A 24,706-nucleotide genomic window follows, 5' to 3' on the forward strand; every position below is an offset into this window, starting at 1 on the left:
TATGAAGAAGGCCGATCATGGAATTTTTAATGGAATACCAAAATAAAGTCAGTTTGACAAAGTGGATAGAACCAGAACAAAGCTAACAATGTTTTGAATTAAATTACCCCAGATTAAGTCTATTGATTACAATTCATGCATACATGCATACTACTTTCTGTTACATTACAAATTATAAGTTGCATGAGGTTGTTTTTTTGAACAGTGTAACTGTCACTCTACAAAGAAGCTGATGAGCAAGTATATGCTTTACTTTACAGCATTTTGACAGCCAGAAAAAACATAGGCTCATTAATTGGATTCAGTTTTTTTAAAAAAATGTGTCAGTCCATGAAATGTCATTATACTCACCTGAGAAATAATAATTCAATACTCAGGATTTGGCAGGAAACCTCAAGGTTACAGTTTTTTGGAATGCAGAAGGTATTATTCACATAAATAATATCACCACTTTAACTGAAAGCACTATATTGAAACACTCAAAAATTTCAAACAATGATTAGGCAGAATTAGGAACCTCAAGAAAGGAATTTTACTACAATATAACAGGACTGTCAAACTCATGGCCCCCGGGCCGGATATGTCATGCACGGGACACGCCCATGCCCAGGTTGGTTTCATGAGACTCCCACCTTTCCTCTTTTACTCCCAGCTTTCAAGGAATATATTTGTGTTGACTCATCTTCTTCTTGTGCCATATCCACTATCGGATGTTGGCGATCCTATTTTTGTCAACAGCCGCATGAAAACTGCTGAGTTTTGTCCACTTTTGTTGACTTATGAAGAAGTGTAAAATCTACCAGGTCCTGGTTGAAGAAGCTTGGGGTTCTTTCATGATGGCTTTAAGAAATCCATCCATCATTGGCTGCAATCTGTAGGAAATGGTGATTGGAGAAGTAAATACAGGTGACAGAAGAGCTTATTTTAAGGATAATTTTCATGTTTTATTATTAATTAAAATAAAATAATGGATATGGAGGCCTTACTTTTCATATATACAGATACATATGCAGAGTGCAGATTGGTAGATATTTATCCTCTTCTCAGTGTAGGCTGAGAGAGAAAGGCAGAAGAGGAAGAAGCAAGCTGAGATGGCTTCTGTGCCTCAAAGAGGACTAGAACTTGCATTGCCCTGCTCCTAGTGCATGGGAAATCTTACATGGGAAAAGACCCAAATACAACAAGACCAGCATACCTACACCTGTGAAAATCTACAAACACACACACACACACACACACACACACACACACACACACACACACACACACACTATATATGTATGTTTTCACCCAAGTGCCTATAAAAGAAGCCTTGACAACTATCCAGAACAAACACAACCCCCCTAAACACATCCTGGACCTGACCAACCACTGCCTAACCAACACATACTTCATCCATAATGGACAAAGATACAAACAGATAGAAGGAGCACGCATGGGATCACCCCTCTCATCCTCATTTCAAACTTATACATGGAACATTTGAAATGAATGCCTTAGATAAATCTGAACACAAACCCAAACTCTGGCTTAGATATGTTGATGACACTTTCGTGATTTGGCCACACAGGAAAGAAAAACTGGACAACTTCCTCACACATCTCAACAGCCTACAGCCCAAAATACTATTCACCATGGAAATAGAAGCAAACAACCAACTTCCCTTTCTGGACGTCCTAATCTACAAAAAACCCAATGGCTCTCTAGGACACACCATCTACCGGAAAAAAACTCACACCAACCGCTACTTAAATGCACAATCCCATCACCACCCTGCACAGATTAACTCTGTAGCCAAGACCCTCATCTCCAGAACCAAATACCTAGCTGACAAAAACCACCTGAAAACTGAATTACACACAAACATATTATTCTCCAATGGATTCCAAAGAAAAACAATTACCAACCTAATCCAAAGGGAGACTCCCCCCCGAAAACCAAGACATAGTACAGGATAACAGCATCACCCTCCTCCCTTACATCAAAGGCACCACAGATAAAATCAGCAAAATTCTCCACAAACACAATATCAAGACAGCGTTCAAAATTTAATCTTTTAAAAAGTCTATTGAATACAATTCAATGTGAATATTGTTTTGCCAGTTTCATACATTTATGCATGTAAGTATGTATGCTTCAGATTTGTGCATATTCCAGTTGTATGGAATGTTTGATATGAACATGGTATTACAAAAATGAGAAATCCAAAAATGAGAAATCCAAAGAGACTGTACATGTCCACAAAATGTCAATAAGGCTGGTTTGCTTTAAAATGTGGAGCAAACTGGATTCACCAACCTTCTAACAGTTGAAATTGAAAAACTTAACTAACGTTGTTGTTTGTTTAAAAGCATTTCTCTGGAAGTATTTTATATTAAGTTAGTTTTGTCTGCTGCTCTCTGTGAAGTTCTGTTAAGAGAAATCATTCTTCTTAGTCTCATTAGGGAAGTCCTTATTACCTAATTTCTCAGAGGTTTAATGGTGGACACCATTTACTTAATGAAAGGCCTTTCCTAACCAATTAGCTTAATATTGAACAATCATCCATACTTAGAGCATCTTTAGGAAGCAGTAGAATATATAATGGATACATCTAAAATTTTGGAACTCCTAATTAATTAATTAATTAATTAATTTGTTCATTGAAACAAGATATTTGGATCATTCCTAAAGTTTATATATTTGAGAGAAGCTTGTTTGATTATTTCATTAAGAAAACCTCACTATACATGAGGTTAATGATTTATAGATTACTTATAGGAAAATCATTTATTCCTCTTTGAAATCATGAATTTACCTTTTGTAAAAACTATATTAAATACAGATATATTAAATAACAGATATTAAATAGTGGTAATTATATACTGATTGCAGTACAATTAAATTTCAGAGAAATTGATTTTGATTGATTATGACCATCAAGTCCATATTGACTCTTAGCGACCACATGATAGATTTTCTCCATGATAACCAAAATATGTACTGTATATACAAATACCTTCATGCATACTCTACATATGGATACACATAATAAATCACTAACTTTCTTTCTCTGGATATTGCAATCTCCCCTGGCAATGATCATTGAATTTGACTCTTAGGATTATTTTTCCACACAAGATTGCATCCCTTTGAATAATTTATTTTCGATCTCACATACTTTTGTATTGTGGCTCAAGTTTTGTATTCCTGAAGTTTATTTACCAGGGACTGAAACCACCAGGCTGAAAACATTTCCACATCCCTCATTGATCAGTATCAAAGACCATTTCTGGATTGAATCCCTAAGGAATGATAATTCTGTAATATAATAAAGAAGAATGCAAAGAATCATTGCAAAAGAATAGTTTGATCATGCCGAAGAACATACTAGAAGAATCAATATCCAGCTTCATACAGAGCAGGTTTTCATTCTCCTGATTTACTCGGGCCTCATAGACAACCTGGATTTATAACAGAGCAGATCAGGCCCTAATCCGAGTGCCTGTGGGCATTCCCTTGCATAGTCTTCAAAATGGAGGGTTCTACTCTAACCATTTTTGAGACTCATAACACAGTGGAACGGACTGCATTGGATGAATGCTCTTTTTTTAAAGTTCAGTGAGGATTCTTCCTATTGTTTATGACTAGTTCTGAAATTTCTTGTTATGAAAAAACATATATACTCTCACTCTGATATTCTGCTGTTGAAAATATATAAAAACAAAACAATGAGAAAATATGGATGAACTGCAAAACTGTTAAAAAAATTATTGGAGGCCATTTATCAAGAGTGTAGACAAATTTACTAATAACCAACATAGATGTTTCTCAATGCCCTTGAAAAGGTGTTTTTATTCAATATATTTTTATCCAATATAGCTGTGCCAGAATTATTCTTTCTCAAGCACTTTGAAGTTTCTTTTGTTGGTGTTTAATTGTGCTTGCCCTTCTTCACCTTTTGCTATTACACAGATGTGAAATGTTGATGTTAATTTCACAAATCAAGCTTAGTTTCTTAGTATCATTAATCTCCATAACGTGTCATGTTTTCAAATCATAGTCCTCTGTTCAGCTGTTAGAATGTACCATTTTTTCTCTCTTAACAATTTTAACAGCATACAGTTAATGCCCTTGAATCACCAAATAAAGATATTGCTTATCATACTTAGCTTTTCATAGGATTATAGTCTGTAATTCCAAGAAAGTATTTCTATTTTCCATTATACTTCTGCATTTTTTAATAATATGAACTTTTGTCAATTTTTAATATTTTTCTCTGATCTTGGGCTTAAAAATAGAAATAGGGCAGCAAAGTTAGAGGGAGAGAAGCAAAGAGAAATTTTCTCCTTTCTGGCAACTTGCAAATATCTTGGACTACAACTTCTACAATCCTCAGCCCAAATGGTCAAAAGGGATTGGAATGGGTAGAACTTTAATACAACACATTTAGAAAGTGTCAAGGGAAGGCTGGTAAAGAAAATAGCCAGAATTTTTCATCACCCTGTGTTCTTTTTCTTCCTGTAACATATTAAAGCAATTCTTTCAGCCTGGAGTGCTGAAGCATTTAGAGTGGCTGCTGAAGTACAAGAATTTTGACAATTCCCTTTTGTCTGTCAGTGCATTGCACATGACAAATCGATTCAAACTAGAACAATATGTTTTTATTCTATCCAGCCTTATAGCATTGGGCAATAAATCTAAACTGAATATTTTTTCTCCAATTAACTGTTAGATAAACTAATTCTAAACATGGGCAAAAGCTAAAGTTCTTGACGACATGATGAGATACAAACTTTACATGTATATGATTGCAGCTTGGTTCTTGAGATTCCTGAGAATACTTGTTCACACCCTACTCTAATGTCTAAGCTGCACTAATGAACGAATTTGGTGTAGTGCCTAAGGTGCCGGGATAGAAACTGGGAGACCCTGAATTCTAGTCCTGCCTGAGCTACAAAGCCAACTGGGTAATGTTGGGCCAGTCACTGAGAGCATATGCATCAAAGACAAATTCTTTGTATGTCCAAACACACTTGGCCAATAAAGAATTCTATTCTATTCTATTCTATTCTATTCTATTCTATTCTATTCTATTCTATTCTATTCTATTCTATTCTAGCCCTTGGAAAAAGGCAATGGTAAATCACTTCCAAAATCTTGCCAAATAAAGTGCAGGGATGATAGTAGGCAGTTGTCGGGAGTCAACAGTAACTCAAAGGCACAAAACAAAACAAAAATTTACTCTAAGACAAACCCAGAAGAGAAAAGGATGCAGAAGGATGCTATTATTTTAAGCAACAGTTTATTAAAACTTTCAGAGAGATTGGTGCCATATTTGTATTGGCTCATATGCAAAGTAAAGAACCCCAATGGCAGTCGTCTTTTTTTCTAAGGGAACTAGCCTAACCCCCTAATAAGTTGCTTTCTTCTGAAGCTTCTCTAGTTCTATTATATTCTTCAAAGGTTCAATGCCATTGAATAGTTTCAATATGAAGGAATAAATGGACACAAATCTGACATCTGAAATAGGAATATAAAAAGAAAAATAGATGCAAAATTCTCAACTCTTCATAACACTGAGAGGAAGACTAATGACATTGTGAAATAGTTGAGCAGAATTTTTAAGGAGGTTTAGCAATTAACATTAGTAATCAATTCATCTTTTCTGCAGAACATATTTGCATAGGTAGGAAAGCACAAACATGTATTCATCAATAGCATTGCTAATTTTGAAACCTGGAGAAAGAAAAAAACTTGTGAATATGGTTCTGCATTATATCTTAGACAGAGAAAGCTCACTGAGAGCAGCTACAGAATGTACAGTATTTTATTATAAAGGAATTCCCCTCCCCCCTTTGTCAGAAATCTCTTATAACAGTTGTATGGTTAATTCCATATTTGTTCCATGTCCAAATTTTGTGCTAAAATAAAACAGTCATCAGAATTTGTGTTTTATACAACACTAGAGAATCTTTATTTTGGGTATTATTTTTATTATCACTAAAGAAGCTTAGTTTTTGTATTCACTATATAGTCCTCAATATAAAAATCCCTTCTTTTGAAGAGTAATTTCCTGTAATTGGTGCAAGACAGGAAAGAGAATATTTTTATGAAATGGTAACTAAGGAAAGTTGTGGTTGTAAGATTTCACTTCTTTCCTTTTAAACTCAATTTTGTCAATCACAAAAATTCAAATAAATGCTCATAAATAGTGAAGAATATTATGGAGTTATTAAAGCTTTTATTGCAAGAAAAAAATGTTAAAATAGAACTGATCAGGATACAACATTAAAACATAATATTGCTGAATTGTTCTTTTATATCTGATATTGAAATCACTTATTTTTAAATGCCATAACAACTCTTTTGGGGTGTTTCGGAGATGTGCAAAGCAAGATGTTTTCTCAAATCTTATTTTTAAGGTTTTTTTTTAAAAAAGAGCATTATAAAATCTATTTTCAGATTATTTAAATAAATGATTTCCAGAATGGTTAGATACTACTAAATAATGTTTTTGAAAAAAAATAATGGTAGGATTGGAATCAGTCCTCATTTTTTATCAAAAGCTGATGGATAATTTTGAAGAAACATCTTGGATGAGAAATGAAATGTTTTCAAGGAAAAAACTAAGAAAGTCCAGTTGACTTTTCTAAAGCACCTTTGGGACAACCATGACCTGGATGACTGAGAATGTCCATAGACAAGTAAACTGAGAACTTGATAAATATCTCTAAAGAAGACAGTGGTAAGACACCTCTGTATTGTTGCCAAGATATCTGAATGCATGTGTCCTTGAAGTCAGTGAGTCGAGCTTGAGTGAAAGGAATATTTATTTTATAACAGCCATATGAAGTTCACAGGATTTAAACTCTGATGGTCCCTACAGCGATATATCAACATTTATGGAACAATTCTTGAGTTTTTCAATTTGGCCTATATTGACAGTCAGAAAATACTTTTATTTAAAAATCAAAACATTGGCCTATTTTCAGACTCTGGAGAACTTATTAAGTTCCTATGAATATATTTCCAGCTAAACTGACAAGGAATGTAATTCAAAGTTCATGTACTCTAATTATGAACAAGATTCTCATTTTCCACCACAAGGAACACAGTCAACATAAATCACTTTCCTATCTCACCATTCTGTGAAGCCTATCTAGCCTGTTCATGCAAAATTGGACTGATTCAGGTTGACAACAGCTGAATTATATTATTTTTTAAAGTTTTTAGATTGTTTAAGAGTTGACAAAGTGGATAGCATTAATCAAACATAGTTCACTTTATTTGGCTCCCAATGGCCCATTAAAATCAGTGAAGGAGAGACAGAGTAAAATATTCATAAATAAAGCTGTCAGATACTATTTCATTTATCAAGATATCATCATGGATATCTTGGTATCACAAGTCACATGACAAGAAACATTATGACAGCCATGTATAATATGAAGCCGCAGAGGATCACAAATAAAAAGTGCTTTTATTGATGAAGTCACCAGGAGTCAGCTGTGACTTGATGGGAAAATATCACCTAATAGAAATAGGATATACCATGTGTCACTTTTATGGAACCATAGAATATAATGCAGTATGCAAAGATTTTAACTATAGCAAATTCTTTAATTTCCATGGCTGGAAGTAAAGCAGTGGTGGGATTCAAATAATTTAACAACTGGTTCTGTGTTGATTTCTTCCAACAACCAGCTCACCAAACTCCTCAGAAAGTTAACAATTGGTTCTCCCAAAGTGGTGCGAACTGGCTGAATCCCACCACTGAAGTAAGGTCTCTGACTCTTTTCTCTATCTTAAGTATTATAACAGGATGAAAAAGGAACAAAATCTAAACTTGCCATACTTCAATATGCAACTTATCTCTAGCAATCTTTTGTGTCACAATGTTGACAAATACAATATGCTACGTGTATATCTTGTACTTGTGCCTTTCTTGGTTAGGGCACAGCTGACAACAGGAGAACTGAATGCCAAATGCCATTTTCATTTCTATTATTTCTGATCCAGGGAACATTTCATTTCATCTGCCCAGAACTAAGATTTTGTGCTCTGACAGTAAAGCTTAACTGCAGAGCTATTATACAGAACTGCTAGAAGAAGGGTCAAGCCAAGCACACAGCACTAGCATTAACTAAGCCTGCATTAGGGAAGCAAACTGTATTTGCGAAAAGAGGAAATGTACTGTAGCTGCAAAATGGTTTATATTTGTGGCTGCACCACACTTATGGAACCAGTTATCCCTCGTTATAAGGATGGCAAACCCCATTAACATTCAGGAGGCAAGTGAAAACAATCTTTTGTTGGGCTATTAGGACATAGTTTATTAGGGGCTGTGCAATTGCCAAATCTTTCAGGTAGTTCAGGCAGAAAACCAAAACTGTGAGTACTCATACTACCTTTATTCCAAGGTTGCAGTAATAGAATATTGCAAGTCTGAAAGCTTTTTCCTTGCCTTTATTTTCCAAAGGACTAGAGAGGATCCCATTTAAGATACTTTCCTTATCCACATTCTTGCTGTGGGCTGAAGTATCTCTTATCTGACCATTGCCCTAGCTGCAGCTCTTCCTCCTGACTCCAAAAGTTACTCTTATAGTCCATTATAGTTATAATATTGCTATTTGTCACATTTTTATTATACTATTTTTATTATTGAACATGTGGTTTTAGGGTTTTGATGCTTGGCTTTTAACTTTGTAAGATGTTTTGAGGTTATAGTTCTTTGAGGCTCAGATAGAAATCCTTTAAAATGATTGATAGATTATGTGATAGATATGATAGATAGATCGAGTTGTTTTTGTCTCCCAACAACCACAAAAATAGTTTTTTCCATGACCATCAATCCCTAATCTGTTCTTTCAGATCTCCCAATGGCCACCATAAGTCATCGCTGCTGGTGGTCATTCTCTTCTTCACTTTCCTTCCATCTTTCTGAGCATTAGAACCAGAGGTGGTATTTAGTAGGTTCTGGCCAGTTCTGGAGAACCGGTAGCGGAAATTTTGAGTAGTTCGGAGAACCGGTAAATACCACCTCTGACCGGCCCCATCTATTCTCTGCCTCCTGAGTCCTAGCTGATCAGGAGGAAATGGGATTTTGCAGTAACCTTCCCCTGGAGTGGGGTGGGAATGGAGATTTTACAGTATCCTTCCCTTGCTATGCCCATCAAGCCACACCCACCAAGCCATGCCCACCAAGCCACACCCACAGAACCGAGAGTAAATTTTTTTGAATCCCAACACTGATTAGAACCTTTTCCAGAGATTTAGATTTTTGTATAATGTGTCAGAAATAGGATAATTTGAGCCTGGTCATTTGTACCCTGAGTAAAAGGTCTGGATTGATTTGTTCAATGCTCCATTTGTTGGCTTCCTTGGCTGTCCACTGTATTCTCAGAAGAAATAAATAAACATCACTGAAAAAATACGCTTACATTTGTTAGAACGTAATGTGTCCTTTCTATGTTTCTTGTGACTTTCTTACCTGTATTTTCTTGCTTTTTAAAACATGTCTGAGCTGTTGTTTTCCTCCTTTCTATTTTCAAAACTCCTTGAATGTTGATCTTTGATCTTAATTGAGATAGTGATCTAACTCCTGGTTCCAGTTAGGCAACAAGATGAGCCATCTTAGTGTATTAATAATGCCAACTTTTCATGACAGATTTTTTTTTTTAAAAAAAAAACACAGGTTGACCTTAAAATTGAGGAACAATAATTTTGGAACTGTGAACTTCAGAAGAGTGGGATAATTTTGTATATATTTCATAAGAGCCAAGGTGGCGCAGTGGTTAAATGCAGCACTGCAGGCTACTGCTAGATCAGCAGGTCAGCGGTTCAAATCTCACCGGCTCAGGGTTGACTCAGCCTTCCATCCTTCCGAGGTGGGTAAAATGAGGACCCAGATTGTTGGGGGCAATATGCTGACTCTCTGTAAACCGCTTAGAGAGGCCTGAAAGGCCTATGAAGCGGTATATAAGTCTACTGCTATTGCTATTGCTATTGCTATTGCTATAACATTCACAGGCAGAAACTGACTTTGTCCTTGAAAATCCATCCATAGCATATATTCCTAATTCAAATGTATATCATTTCTTCAGTGCTACAGCTTTTTACATGTAACAGCTGTAGGGGATAACAAATGATATATTTAATTTATAATTGAGATTTGTGTGTTTAGTAAACCAAAATCTATTTGGTCTGTGACAATTAAATATATGCCTTCACAATAGTTGCATGCATTCTGAAGGTAGCATTATGGGGGGTGGGGGGGTGTTAAAATATGATTTTTTTTTCTTTCTGGATTCACTGATTGATAGAAGAATGCTTCTGTTTTATCCCATGCTAACAGTACATGGCTCTTCATTGAAGTGAAATGAAGTTATTATATTGAACAACAGATGATAACATCTGTTTATAGTTATACAAACTCTTCTGATGTTTTAATATGTAGAAAGAACATTGGGTTAAAATAGGGGTCAGCAACCTGCAGCTCTGGAGCTGCATGTGGCTGTTTCATCCCTCTGCTGCAGCTCCCTGTCACTGGTTGGCTCCACAATTGATAGAGCTTTCAGTTAGGACAGGTAGAGGAAAAAGGACACTAGGAGGAGACTCTATGGTGGGGGAACCAACTTCCGGTCAGCAGAGGAAAAAGGATGCCATGCTAGGAGGAGATTATGATGGGGAACTGGACTTCCGGTCGGCTCCAGAATTGAACGGGGGGCTTCTGGTTAGGACCTTTGTGACTCTTTGAATCTTTAAGGTTGCTTCCCCCTGGGTTAAAATAATATCCTCAATCTCCTCTTAGAAGAGGAAGATTACTGAAATGTACTGTCTATCTAACTATTTGTTAGGAGCAAAAAAACAAAGAAACTGGAGGTACGTGTGACAAAAATGAGACGAAAAGGATGAAATCTGGAAGAGAAAATGTAGTTGATAGAACAAATTGACACAAGGGATCTGAAAGAATGAACAATGAATGGAGAACAACTTTCTTTCTCTTCCCTGGCAGTGAAAAGAATAGTAAATTAAATAACTTCCCATCTGTTGTTCTTTTGGGATGCTTCATATTTGCCAATCTTTTGAATGGGAGATTTGCTTAACTCTACCGGCTGCTGGAAAAAAAGAAAGAAAGGCAAAATCTGATGGGAAACAAAGAATTTTAGAGCTGAATATAAAATCAAAGGAAAATATGCAAATACCAATAACAGGAAAGAAAATGGGGGAAGGTCATGGATGTGTACAAAACAAATGTGTGTTTTATTTACTTATTTATTTTAAACTTTTACATATGTTTATACTATAAATGTCTTGAACTTTCCGTCACCCAGGGTCTTTAACATAGACACCATGTTTTTAGTACTGCATTCTGTAACCAAGTGAATGAGATGAACTTTTAATGTTTCACTTTCCCACTTCTTTTTCCAAGTTTTACTTTGGTTTTTTTTCTCCAACTATTTTTTCCCCAGCTGCCTGTTCTTCTTTATTTAGCTCTCTCATAAGTGCTTATCCTGCCTTTCATTTGGCTTCTCTTTCTTCCACATATGCTTTCCTGTTCTGACCCCCCTCGTCCCACACCAACACACTCCAAGCCAAAGATAAGATATGGCATTTAATTAACAGACAGACAGGTCCTTGGCAGCAAACCGGCACAGACAAACTTGGGCAGCAATCCAGCACAGATAAGCCATGGCAGCAATCCAGCCTGCCAAGCTCACAATAATGTTCTCCAACATTAGTTCCTGCTTTGACTTCTGCAAAAGGGGCATGTGCACAAGCAGTTCTTTTATAGTCTGGAGAGGAGCCTAATTACCACCAGCTGAGTGCAATTACCTCCTGTACTTGGGCAACTGTTCCTGATGCCTATTAGCTCTTCAGTGCTGGGCATCCAGGAACAACTCAGTGCTGACGTCCGGATCACACTCCCTTGTCTCCTCCCCACTGGTCCAGGGCTCAGGTGGTCAACCAGCCTCTCTGCGCCCTGCTCTGAGTTGGAACCCTGTCCAGGGTCCTCCACATCCTCCAGAGCTGACTCATAGGGCCTCTTGCTGTCGGAGTCTGGTGGCAGCTCCAATGGCACCTGCTGGGCCACAACACTTTCCCATGTTGATATGTGTCTCCATTAGCTTTCTTGTTTCTATATTAAGATTAGATTTCCTTCTCTTCTGATTACAGGTCAAGATGGGGCATCACTCATCTGAGTGAAAGATTATGGAGATGAAAAACATTTTCCAGTTTTTGTCTTGGTTACTTTTCTCATTCTGTCATTCATTTAAGTAATTCATATTTCTTCTAATATTTTTACTTAACTTTGATGTTTTCGCCTGGCTTCCCTGCCATTGTCTTGCTATATCTCAGTTTAGATTATATATTACACTTTAAAAAGCTTGGACCACATTAGCATTTTCTTCTCTCTTACCTATTCACCAATCTGATGAATATGCCAAATCAATTTATCTCTGAGAAATGGGCAAACCTTATATTATTATTCACTTTTTGCCATAAAGTTCAATTTTAAAGATACTTTTTGAGTATCAGGACACTTGACCAAAATTTTTGTTTCCAGATTTTCATGAGAAATAGACTTTGTTGGATTCTAAGGCACTCATCAGAAATACTGGGATTTCATAAATCGCAGAAATTATAGATCGAATTCTGTAAGACGTTCAGCTAAATAAAAGCCTCTTGCACTCAATTTTATTACCACATATTTATTAACTCTGAGTCAATTTTATGTCAGGAGAAAATGTGAGTTGCATGAAACTGGTTAAGAAGTTGCCTTTGATTTTCTACAACAAGATTCAAGTCATCATCATAAAATAGTTTGTGGATGATGAATACCCGGATTTAATTTATTCAGAAGTAAGGTGTGTAGATTCAGATATTTGTAATTCCACAAGAGGCTAAAACAGTCGTATTGCTAATAACTTAAATACTGGCAATAGCAGGCAATTTATTTTAAATGGAAAGAAAAATTGAATGTAAATTTATATTAATGAACTAAAGAGGCTTAGTTCTTTGGTTGATTAATCAAATCCTGAACTCAATCCTAGTTTAAGATCCTAGGTAGTAAAATATTTTTGTTTTAAATGTAAAAATAAATATTTAGTTTTAACAAGCAGGTTGACCGTGCTAAAATCTTTGCACAATATACAGTGTACAAGATAGTAAATATATATATCCTAAAAGAACATCACCATATGGAAACTTATTATGTATTAGGAGAAGGCACTCCTAATTCCAAAGCTTGTAAAAAGGTAGCATAGTGGCACAAACACCCGAGGACTGAATGTTGCTTTTAACTTCTACTCTTAAGCAGCTGTCAGTAGCTTTGGATAAAAGGCTACTTTGTACTCAAAATGGTTCTGTAAGGTAATTTGTTTTGCTTTGAAATGACTGATATGCAGAAGTTATGGGGAAGGTATGGAAATTTAAAGATGGCTCTACAAAAATATAGCTGACAACCATGTAATGACCAAGGAACAGGTAAGTAGATACATTCTTTAGAATCTGTCTGGATGAAGACAGGAGATTGACCAAATCTGTTGCAGACAGCTGTTCTTCATGATGAATCTATAAAATAAATTGACTACAATTCTAAAATTTAAAAGGAAAATACAAATGATACACCAAGAGATTGACCTGGATAATTTTTTCTTTCTGGATTTATAAAAGAGACTTGATAAAGTCTTGAAGAACTCTGTGTGAATCTACAAAGAAGAAATGAAGAGAAATCTAATCTAGGATAATATTTGAACAAACTAAAGATTAAAGTGGTTAGCAGCAAAAGGAAGGGATCCAATGTTGGTTTATTTAAGAACAAGATTTGTTTTAAATCTCTTATAACCCTTTATAGACTTTCTGCTGACACTAAGACTGAAAAGATAATGTTTTATCAATTTAATTGGTAAGAAATGGGGTATGGAATGAAGAGATAAATATTTGTAGGATATGAAGAGTCACTAATTTCCTTGTAAGTATAGTGTTGAAGATTTTAAGTAATTTCTTTATATATTCCTTTTCTCTTTCCTTGCTATATTCCTAATTTTATCTTTCTTCTCTTCTATTTTTTCTTGCATTTTGTCCTTCTTTCTAGTCTCCTTTCCTTATGTTTAGTTTGTATTAGATTTTGCTACTTTGCCCATTATATTTCCAAATAAGAAAACATGGTCAACATACTAAGAGTTTAGATTAACAGTAGAGTAGTGGTTTTCCAGGATGTCACACTTTACTAACTCTTTTTTTCCACCATGACAGCATAATATCCAGCTTTTGCAACATCTATGTAAGAAGTGATGGGTTTTATCTGTACATATATGCAAAGTATTTTTAAATGTTTAGAAATTCACTGTATATCTCATTTTAAAAATATGTTTTGAGCTGAAGATATTACCAACTTATTTCTTTCCTCTTATTTTTTTTCTTTGGGGATAGTTACACTATAGTTCAAATGCAACTGAGGGAGATGGGCAGTTCAGAAATGTGAAAAATAAACAAATAAATAAACCTCATCAAGCAAATGATTTATTTATTTTTTGACATGATGCTACAATCTCTTCTTTCTTTGAAAATTAAAAACAGAAAAGAATATTAATTTAGAACCACCTTCTTTTCTGGAGACATTCTATATGATTTAAGCTGGATACTGTCTGCTTGTTTTGTCTTACATCTTAGCTTATAAAACAATATCATATCAACTTATAAAAACAATAAAAATTGAGCATTTTGGAATTATCCAGGAAGAGGCAGAAGACAATATACTTCTGTCTCAATTTTTTTGACTCCAAATTAACAGTTAGGAAACAGATTACAGAAGACATACATTTTAATTATAAAATGTATTTCTACTTCAATGAGTATCCACTTCTGAATTTGTAGCTATGTTGGTAGTTTAATAGATACATTGTTATGCAAATTTGTCATTTGTAATAGGTTGGGAATATGACTACCCTAATCTCTTTCTCCGAAAGATGAAAAGAGTTTCCAAGAATATTTCTTCAGTTTTACTCATTTTAGAATGGCTTGAATCGTTATAATCTTCTCATATATCTTTTCGTCCAAATCCTGTTTTAGTAATTGATGGTTTAGGTTCAGAAATATTACTTTATCTCTGAATAAGAAAAATAGCTTGGCAGTAAAGGTGTTTTATTCCTCCAGCCATCTTATCTCATTTATTCATTGCTTTTTGGAGGAGAAAAAACTCAGACATATTTCTACAGTTCTTGATTTTTAATAGAGAACATACTATATCTTGGCATGTTGGGCCCACATATCAACTAAACAATAGGACTTTTGATAGAAACATGATCACTTCTTTATACACTATATTGCCAAAAGTATTCGCTCAACCAACCAAATAATCAGAATCAGGTGTTCCAATCACTTCCATGGCCATAGGTATATAAAATCAAGTACTTAGGCATGCAGACTGTTTTTACAAACATTTGTGAAAGAATGGGTCACTCTCAGGAGCTCATTGAATTCCAATGTGGAACTGTGATAGGATGCCACCTGTGCAACCAATCCAGTCGTGAAATTTCCTCACTCCTAAATATTCCACAGTCAACTGTCAGCTGTAATATAAGAACATGGAAGTGTTTGGGAATGACAGCAACTCGGCCATGAAGTGGTAGGCCACGTAAACTCGTCCAACATAAGTGTGTGACCTCGCAAATGCGCGTCTGGAAGAATGGTCAAAAATTCCCATAAACACACTATGAACCTTGTGGACAGCCTTCCCAGAAGAGTTGAAGCTGTTATAGCTGCAAAGGGTGGACCAACATCATATTGAACCCTATGGATTAGGAATGGGATGTCACTTACAGTAAGTTCATATGGGAGTAAAGGCAGGTGAGTGAATACTTTTGGCAATATGGTGTATGTCATATGTTGAACATGTAGTGGTATTTATTTATAGGAAGCATTTCCACATAGGAAGAAACATGCATGATTCATATTTATTTATCTTCGGGGTTTTTGTAGCAACTTCTTCAGTTAAGGTGCCTCAGAAAAGCTTACAATAATTTTGAAATGAGTTCCAGATGCCTCATTGGAATGAATACATTGACCTACCCATGTTCAGTTCCCTTAGAGTCAAGCAATTCAAAACTCGTTTTTCAAGCCTGCAAAGATGACACCAACAACAACTTTCAAAAGCACATTAAGATCATAATACCTGAAGTTTGAACATGAAGTTTACCTGAAGTTTGACCATGAAGTCAATGGAAGCATATTGTTCCCAAGAACTGGAAATAGGTTCAAATGGATGAAAGATTCATTGCAGCAGATCCCAATTAAATTCTTAAAAGTCCCTTTGATAATGGAGCACACAAAGAGAAGGCACACTACTAGGAAATAGAGGGCATGCTAGCCATTTTTCAGGAGTTTTTGACCATATTTTCTTTAAGTATATCATACATTGAACAGAGGAATGGGTGAGATACCTTCAAGATCCCTCCAATTATTATTCTATGTGACTGATTTCTGTGACACCCACCAAGATACATCTTCTTTTGTCTTACTTAGACAGTTTTACTAGCCTGGCAATGCCCCAAGTTTCAGTCTAGGATTTAATCAATTGTAAATGCAAAAATAATAGAAAAACGTATCAACTGTGAGGTGTTGTGTTTTCAAATAATATCCACACTGAAACAGGCCTTGCCTGTTACACTTTCTGTTGGTGTTGGTGGAATTAGTCACTACTATTTGAAATAACTCACATGCATTTGGAAAAGTTATATTGAGACCATCTGGTCACAGATGTCTCTATAATCATTTGTCTACTGAATAGCTGTAATTGTTCATTAATTGTAGCATTCTCATTTGGCACAAAAAGTTATGGGAGTTAAAATGACTCCTAAAGAAGAGTGGCTAATCTTGCATAATTTTGCAAATAAGTGTGATATGGGGAAAATCCAGCTTTTCTCTCTTGGGAGTCTAGAAAAATGTTTTAAAATGAAGGTTGGTAAAGAGGGTTTGTCCCCCTCCTTTAAAATATCTCTAGAGCACTGTGGATCATTTTCAAGATGTTTAAGGTAAAGTCCAAGTAGCTAAGTACTTGGAATTCAAAGATTTTTACTACCGGTTCTGTGGCCATGGCTTGGTGGGTGTGGTATGGATTGGTGGGCATGGCAGGGGAAGGATACTGTAAAATCTCCATTTCCTACCCACTCCAGGAGAAGGTTATTGCATAATCCCCATTTCCTCCTGAACAGTTGGGACCTGGGAGGCAGAGAATAGATAGGGGTGGGGCCAGTCAGAGGTGGTATTTACCAGTTCTCCAAACAACTCAAAATATCTGCTACCAGTTCTCCAGAACTGGTCAGAACCTGCTGAATACCATCTCTGACCCATAGCATCTGCTCATGCAAGTGTGGCCACAGTTCTTTATAGAGGTTAAGAAAATATTTTGCCTTAGCTCTGTATAGATGTTAAGAAAATGGTAGCAGCAACTGTCACTAAAAATGGAAAATAAACACAAATCTAAAATTAGAAAAATATTGAATGACTTTTCTTCACCTTCTGTGCAGTTCGTTCACATGAACTGTAAAAATTAAATCATATGTAAAAATTATTTTGACTTGGTAGAAATTGTATTTCACTTTTCTCAGAAGCGAATAGAGATATAATTCATTTCAACAACTGTGAAAATAACTATTCCCCCTTCTCCAAATCCATTGGGGTTAAGTGAGCACCATATAGCAATTGAAACCTCAAAAGGAATATGAAAATGTAGATTTACATTGAAATGTCAGTAAAATATTTAATACTCACTATCTGCGCAGTTTTAACCTATTCGGTACGGCATCTTATTGCAAAAGGAAGAATGGATATTTTAATTGCACTACATTTTATTTATTTTTTTAAAAATCACACACACATGCACATAAGCCCAAGAAATCAAAATAAGTAATTAAGAAGACCAGAATACAGCCTTATTCTATCGAAATTAATGTTCTTTTTTTGTTTCTGAAAGGCTGAGCTGTTTCAACATCAGTGTGTGTGGGCTGGAAACTGAGGAGCCAGCACTAGAGCCTGAGGTATTAATTAGGATTTTATTGTTCTGCACAGTGACAAGCTTTTCTTTTAGATATCTTGAATATGTTTAAAAGATACACAGTGAGGTTAAAAAGCAATTTCTTCTGTAAAGCAGTCTCATATTTATCAGTGTATGTACGTGTGTGTGTGTGTGTGTGTGTGGGCAGTACTGGAATTTAGTTCATTACAAACATTGAAACCATTTCAGAACAGTTGTTATGACAACCATTTTAGGTTCTCTTTTTCAAGGAGAGAAGCAACCTGGAATTAAGAAGAAACTTCTTAACCAGTGGAATAGTTTGCCTTCAGAAGCTGTGGGTGCTTCACTTAGGTGTTATTCTACTAGTTTGGACCGGTTCACCTGAACCGGTAACGGAAACTGCAGGTGGCCCCACCCACCCACAGCTCTATAGCATCCCATTTAGGCCCCCTTTTTAGTGAAAAGTGCATGCACGGAAGGCTTAGCACATGCCCGGAGGTCACATTTGCAAACCAGTAGGGAAGGTAAGTAAATACCACCTCTGATGCTTCATCACTGGAGGTTTTTAAGAAGAGACTGGACAGTCACTTGCCTGAAATGGTATAGATCTCCTGCTTGAGCAGGGGGCTAGACTAGAAGACCTCCAAGGTCCCTTCCAGCTCTATTCTGATTCTTTTTGCAGGGCTTACTACAATTGCAATCTTTGTAACATATAAGCCCCAGGTATTTGCATGCATGTTATGTATGTTTATATATGTATGGATCCATGTGTTTGTGTGTGTTTGTGTGTAATTTGCAATTTAATGGGTTTATATGCTGCCCAATCCTGGGGGACTCAGGGCAGCTTACAAATACAAATGAAATAAAATAACACACAGGAGAGAATACAAACAATACAAACAGTTTAAAAACACAACATACATCCGGTTTAATTGGGGGTTGAACCTGATTTGAATCAGCAACCCCAGGCCTGCCGGAACAGCCAGGTTTTGGTGGCTTTTTGGAAGGCCGCAAGGGTGGGAAGGGTCCGGATCTCTGCTGGTAGCTCGTTCCACAGAGCCGGAGCAGCTATAGGAAAGGCTCTCCCCCGAGTGGTCGCCAGTCAGCATTGTCCGGCCGACAGCACCCGGAGGAGGCCTAACCTGTGAGTTCTTATCGGACATTGGGAGGTGTGTAGCAGGAGACGGTCTCTCAGATATCCAGGTCCAGTACCATGTAGGGCTTTAAAAGTAATCACCAGCACTTTGTACCACATCCGGAGACTAATAGGGAGCCAGTGCAGCTCGTGGAGGATAGGTGTAACACGGGTGTACCAAGGTACACCTGATATCACTCGTGCAGCTGCATTCTGGACCAACTGCAGTCTCCGAACACTCTTCAAGGGCAGCCCCATGTAGAGTGCGTTGCAGTAGTCGAGCCTTGAGGTGATGAGGGCATGAGTGACCATTTGAAGTGCCTCCCGGTCCAGATAGGGTCACAACTGGTGCACCAGGCAAACCTGGGCAAAAGCCCCCCTGGTCACAGCTGACAAATGATGTTCTAAAGTCAGCTGCATATCCAGGAAGACACCCAAGTTGCGAGCCCTCTCTGAGGGGTGTAAGCTTTCACCCCCCAGGCTAATGGATGGAAAATCCAGACTATCCTTGGGAGGAAACATCAAAAGCCACTCGCTCTTGTCTGGATTGAGTGCCAACTTGTTTACTCCCATCCAGACCCTAACAGCCTCCAGGCACATCACTTCCACTGCTTCGCTGAGTTGGCACGGGGCAGACAGATACAATTGAGTATCGTCTGCATATTGGTGGTACTTGATCCCGTGCTGGCGAATGATCTCACCCAGTGGCTTCATGTAGATGTTAAATAGGAGGGGGGACAGGACCGAGCCCTGTGGCACCCCGTATTTGAGGGGCCTAGGGGTCAACCTCTGTCCTCCAACCAACATCGACTGCGACCTGTCAGAGAGGTAAGAGGAGACCCACCGTAGAACGGTGCCTCCCACTCTCACCTCCCCCAGTCTTCGCAGAAGGATACCATGGTCGATGGTATCGAAGGCCGCTGAGAGGTCAAGAAGCACCAGGATAGAGGACAATCCTCTATCCCTGGCCCACCAGAGATCATCGATCAGCGCAACCAAAGCAGTTTCGGTGGAGTAACCAGGCCTGAAACCAGACTGGAAGGGATCAAGATAGTCAAATTCATCCAAGGACCATCGGAGTTGAAAGGCCACCACCTTCTCAACAACCTTCCCAACAAAGAGTAGGTTGGAGACTGGACGATAGTTATTAAGAATAGCTGGATCCAGAGAAGGTTTCTTAAGGAGGGGTCTCACCACCGCATCCTTTAGGGGCTGCGGGAAATATTCCTCCTGTAGAGAGGTGTTAATGATTCTCTGGAACCAGCCTCATGTAACCTCCTTGCTGGCAGAAACCAGTCAGGAGGGACACAGGTCCAGTAGGCAGGTGGAGGCACTTACCACTCCCATGGCCTCCCATGTGTATTTGTTAATGTATGTGTATGCACGCATACACATATATGTATACATTTTATACTGCTCTGGAGTATAAGACGCATGCAAGGCTATGCATGCCATTTTTTTGAAAAAAATATGGGCCCATTTTCACGAAAAATGGGCCCTTTTTGGGAGGTCTGCAGAGTGCAAAAACTTTTTTTAAAATTTGCCTCTTCAAAATCTTGGTGCGTCTTATACTCTGGTGCATCTTATACTCTGAAAAATATGGTAACTTACCTCCTTGCAGCAAACAGCCTGTTCCAGTTTAGCCTGATTAGCACAAGAAAAAAAAATCTGCCTCTGCCTCCCAGCAATTTGCCTTCTTGCAGCAAACAGCAAACAGCCTATTTCACTTTCAATTTCAGTTTCAGCACGGGCCTCCCGATGATCAGCTGTTTCAGGCTGCAGGGATTGCCATAACCTATTGCACCTCCGCAAGCCCCATTTTCCCCATTTGCTGCAAGGAGGTAAATTGCTGGGAGGCGGAGGCCAAACAGTGGGGGGCGATGGGTGGGCAGGGCTACATTCAGTTTATAAGACACACCCAAATTTTCACCCTCTTTTAGATTGGGGAAAGTGTGTCTCATATTCCGAAAAATATAGTGTGTGTGTGTTCTGTGTGTATTATAAAGGGTGAGAGGAGGAAAACCAGTTAGCTATCTTTCTCCTATTTTCCTGGGACAGTTCCCACATCCCTTGACCCAAATCCCTCTGGTGAATCTATTTTTAGAATCCCTTTTGCTGGGGGTGTGACCTATGGCAAGACAATAGAGGGGGCAATGAATATCCTCTGCCCATCTTGACTTTAAGAATTCAGTTGGTCTGCAAGACTGTGGAGGAAAAGATGCTGCATCCCAAGCAGAGGGTCATAGAGTTTGGAGAGTGTTTAGAGTAGAATCCAAGCAGTTAATTATTCACAATATCAGTTCATGTGAGTGTGACCTAATATTTGGCCACTGCTCAGTTTTCTTAGCAGGTATATACGGGAAAGAGAACAAGTAAGTTGGTCTTCGGAAACATTGCCCTTTGTATTGAGCAAACAGTTTGCTTCATAAATATAGTATTTATTCTGCCTGTATGTCTTATCTTCAGAGAGACACAACAGCATACTTATTAAAGTGCTGGATCAGGAGAAGGAAGGTTTTTGTGTTCCTTTATGCTCTCAAACAAGCTGGCTGGCAAACAAAAGTTCTTATTAGATCATATCTGTTAGGAATATAATCTAAAAGTTGGGTTGGCAATATATAAATCATATAGCAATGCTGTACCTGTTTCTTTAAATCATACTGTAAAATATGATTGGTTGCTGTTTTCCTCAATCGGCCATAAGAGGGAGCCAGAATGACTGTTAGATCTCTCTGTTTGTTAGATGCTGGGCTGATCTGATCTGAGTGTTTTGGAAGCTGGCTGTTAGAAAGTGCCGTGAGCTATTGTAAGTTCTGCAACTGCTAGCAAACTTTGAGTACTGAACTGATTATATGATACTGGACTATGTTATTTGGATTATCCCTTAACTGAAAGACATTGATGACTGACTGTCTTATTCGTGTATGACCTGGACTGTTTGATTGACTCTGATACTTCTATTTCCACGAAAGTAAAGGCCTATTTAAACTGCAGTGTCTCTGTATGCTGGTTTGTGTGTTCTCCAACTCTCACAACTCTTTGCTGAACATCCCCGTACAATGGGGAGCTTACCAAACAATATTCAGTTAGATTTGCTGCAAGAATGAAGAGAGCACAATGCATCTGAGTGGATTCCACAACACATGAGAAAAGGCTGAGAAAAACAACATACAACAAAACTTCTAAGAGTTCATTTGGTTTGCAAGGCCTGGAGAGAATGGACATCACTCAAGGTCAAGAAAGGTGGACCAGAGCAATGTGTGGTTAAACACAAAGCTCGGTATATTGTGTAGACCCTGGGTGTCAAACTCGTGGTGTCACGTTGCAATCATGTGATGTATTGCAGTTTTTCTCCCTTCGTAGAGCTGGGGTGAGTGTGGCCTGCAAGTGACATATCCGTCTGCAGACCGTCAGTTTCACACCACTGGTGTAGACTATCCCCTTTCCACACAACAAACCAGGATATTCAGGATCAACAACATTTGGACATGAATTAAAAACAACACAATAAAAGCATAAAGAAAATGCATGTTGTACATAAATGCTAACACAATAAAAATAAATTTAGTTTGAGTTGACCCCTTTAGACTATCAGGTCCAACCCCCTGCTCCATCTGGGAAAACAGATCAAATAATTCTCAATAGATGGCTTTCCATTGTTTATTAGGAATTTTTTCCTAATAGCACTTAATAATACTACTTAGACTTATATACCACTTCACTGTAATTTTCAGCTCTCTTTAAATGGTTTGCAGAATCAGGATATTGCCTCCAACAATCTGGGTCCTCATTTTACTGACCTTGGAAGGATGGAAGGCTGAGTCAACCTTGAGCCTGGTGAGATTCAAACTGCCAAATTGCAGTCAGCCGGCAGTCAGCATAAGTACTGCACTCTAACCACTGTACTACCTTGGCTCTTACTATTCAACCAGGGTTTGTCTGTTTCATACATCCTATCATTGCTTTCTTCTGCACCCTTCAAGGTAGCTTATAGGTATTATTCAACAAACAAACAGACAAACAAATAATACATAAATATTTTTCTCTCCATCTACTCTTCTGCATGTTAAACATAGCTAGTTCCTTCTCTCTCTTCCTTGGACATTTGTTTTAGTCACCTGGTCAGCTTTATTGCCCTTTTCTGTACATGCTGTACTCGGAATCATTCTGGGTGCCCAGGTCTTTGTTAATGCTTGAAATAAGCTCTCATGGCAATGAAGCAAGCTTGCAGTACTTGTGTAAATATTTAGCCTCTCTTCTACATAGATTATCTAGAATAGTTTTGATTTGGTGGGGGTAAAATACAGTAAATAAAATAAGCTGAACTCCAGGATTGATTTACATTTATTCCATAGCATTATTACACAGGGCACTAAATGCTTTTCTTTGACCAGGACCTTTTCTTTATGCAAACTATAAGTATCTATTAAGAAAAGTGAAAGTAACTTTCCAAAGTTTCAGATTTATTGTTGCACATTTATTGGCTGGAATAAAGAACTTCAGAGCAGTGAAAATGTCACTTTCATCACCATGACTCTTCACCTTCTCCAAACTACTGATCACAAAGGGCCATGAGGGTAAATAGTTAGAAATTTCCTCTGGGTTCCTTCTCTATTTTTAACTCTGCCTGCTTTTTGTCTGTGACATTGCTAATCTCAAGATGCTTTCTTCTCACCTTTGTCTTCCTGAGTACACATGCCCTCTGCTCCCTGCCTGATAGGGTATGGATAGCTAAGCTTTGCCTGCTACCCTCAACATATTATTATTTCAATAGTCCCTGCTAAGGTTAGATTTCCACTCTCTGAATACAGAGATTGACTCCTCTTTGAGCTCAGGTACAAAGTTAAAATCTGATGCCACTAAAATCCAGGAAAATATTGGAATTTCTTCACAGGAGTTACACGATCACCAGGATATACTGCAGGACCAATGTTGTCCTTTGTTGGGACAATAAAGAAAGAATAGTTGATGTGTATTAATTCTCAACATTTCTGCTTTGACACAGCAGCAGAGAAGAACAGTTTGGGTAGGTAGGGGAATCTTCCTCATATTATTTTCCAAGACTTTCATTCCTTCTCTTCTCAATTTCTTTTTTATTATCATGATTATTAATTTTGCAGCTATGTTCTCAATACAATTTATACCTTTTCTGCAACTTTATTTTAACAAGTATATTTTACCCTGATACTTCTATTTCTCATCAGGCTATTGTTCTATTATCCACGGTGTACATTAAATTTAATAAAATGTGCTTATTCATATTAGAAATATTTGCTTGTCACACAACCTGCATTTTGTATGAGAAACTCACTGTGTGAAAAACAGAGCAATACCCGGAGGGAGGAGGGGGAGTGATGGAGATAATAAATGGTTTATTAGTACTTCTCTCATGTTGTATTGCAAAATATGGAGATTGCAGAAGAATCTGTAGGATCTGTTCCTGATTTTCAAAGCTCATTCATATGATTCTGTCCATGCTTTTCAGTCAAACTGTCTCCTGGGTCATGTAATTTTGTTGGCAAGATTTTCAGAATTGGTGGGCCATTGCCTTATTCCTAAGGCTGAGAGGG

General features: G+C 37.5%; 1 protein-coding gene across 1 annotated transcript in view; it reads right to left on the minus strand.

Moving 5' to 3' along the window:
• Positions 1–279: 279 nt before the first annotated feature.
• GALNT18 (polypeptide N-acetylgalactosaminyltransferase 18) overlaps positions 280–24,706 on the minus strand; it is a 391,276-nt gene continuing 366,849 nt past the window's right edge. Inside the window, exon 10 of the mRNA XM_087718060.1 lies at positions 280–872. Within this exon, the coding sequence (XP_087574186.1) occupies positions 843–872 (30 nt within the window). The 3' untranslated portion in view covers positions 280–842. The remainder of the gene's footprint in view (positions 873–24,706) is intronic.

This window comes from Thamnophis sirtalis, unplaced genomic scaffold (genome assembly GCF_051295495.1).
Source record: "Thamnophis sirtalis isolate CommonGarterSnake01/CBP01778 unplaced genomic scaffold, rThaSir2_p1.2 scaffold_1, whole genome shotgun sequence".
NCBI classification, from domain to species: domain Eukaryota; kingdom Metazoa; phylum Chordata; class Lepidosauria; order Squamata; family Natricidae; genus Thamnophis; species Thamnophis sirtalis.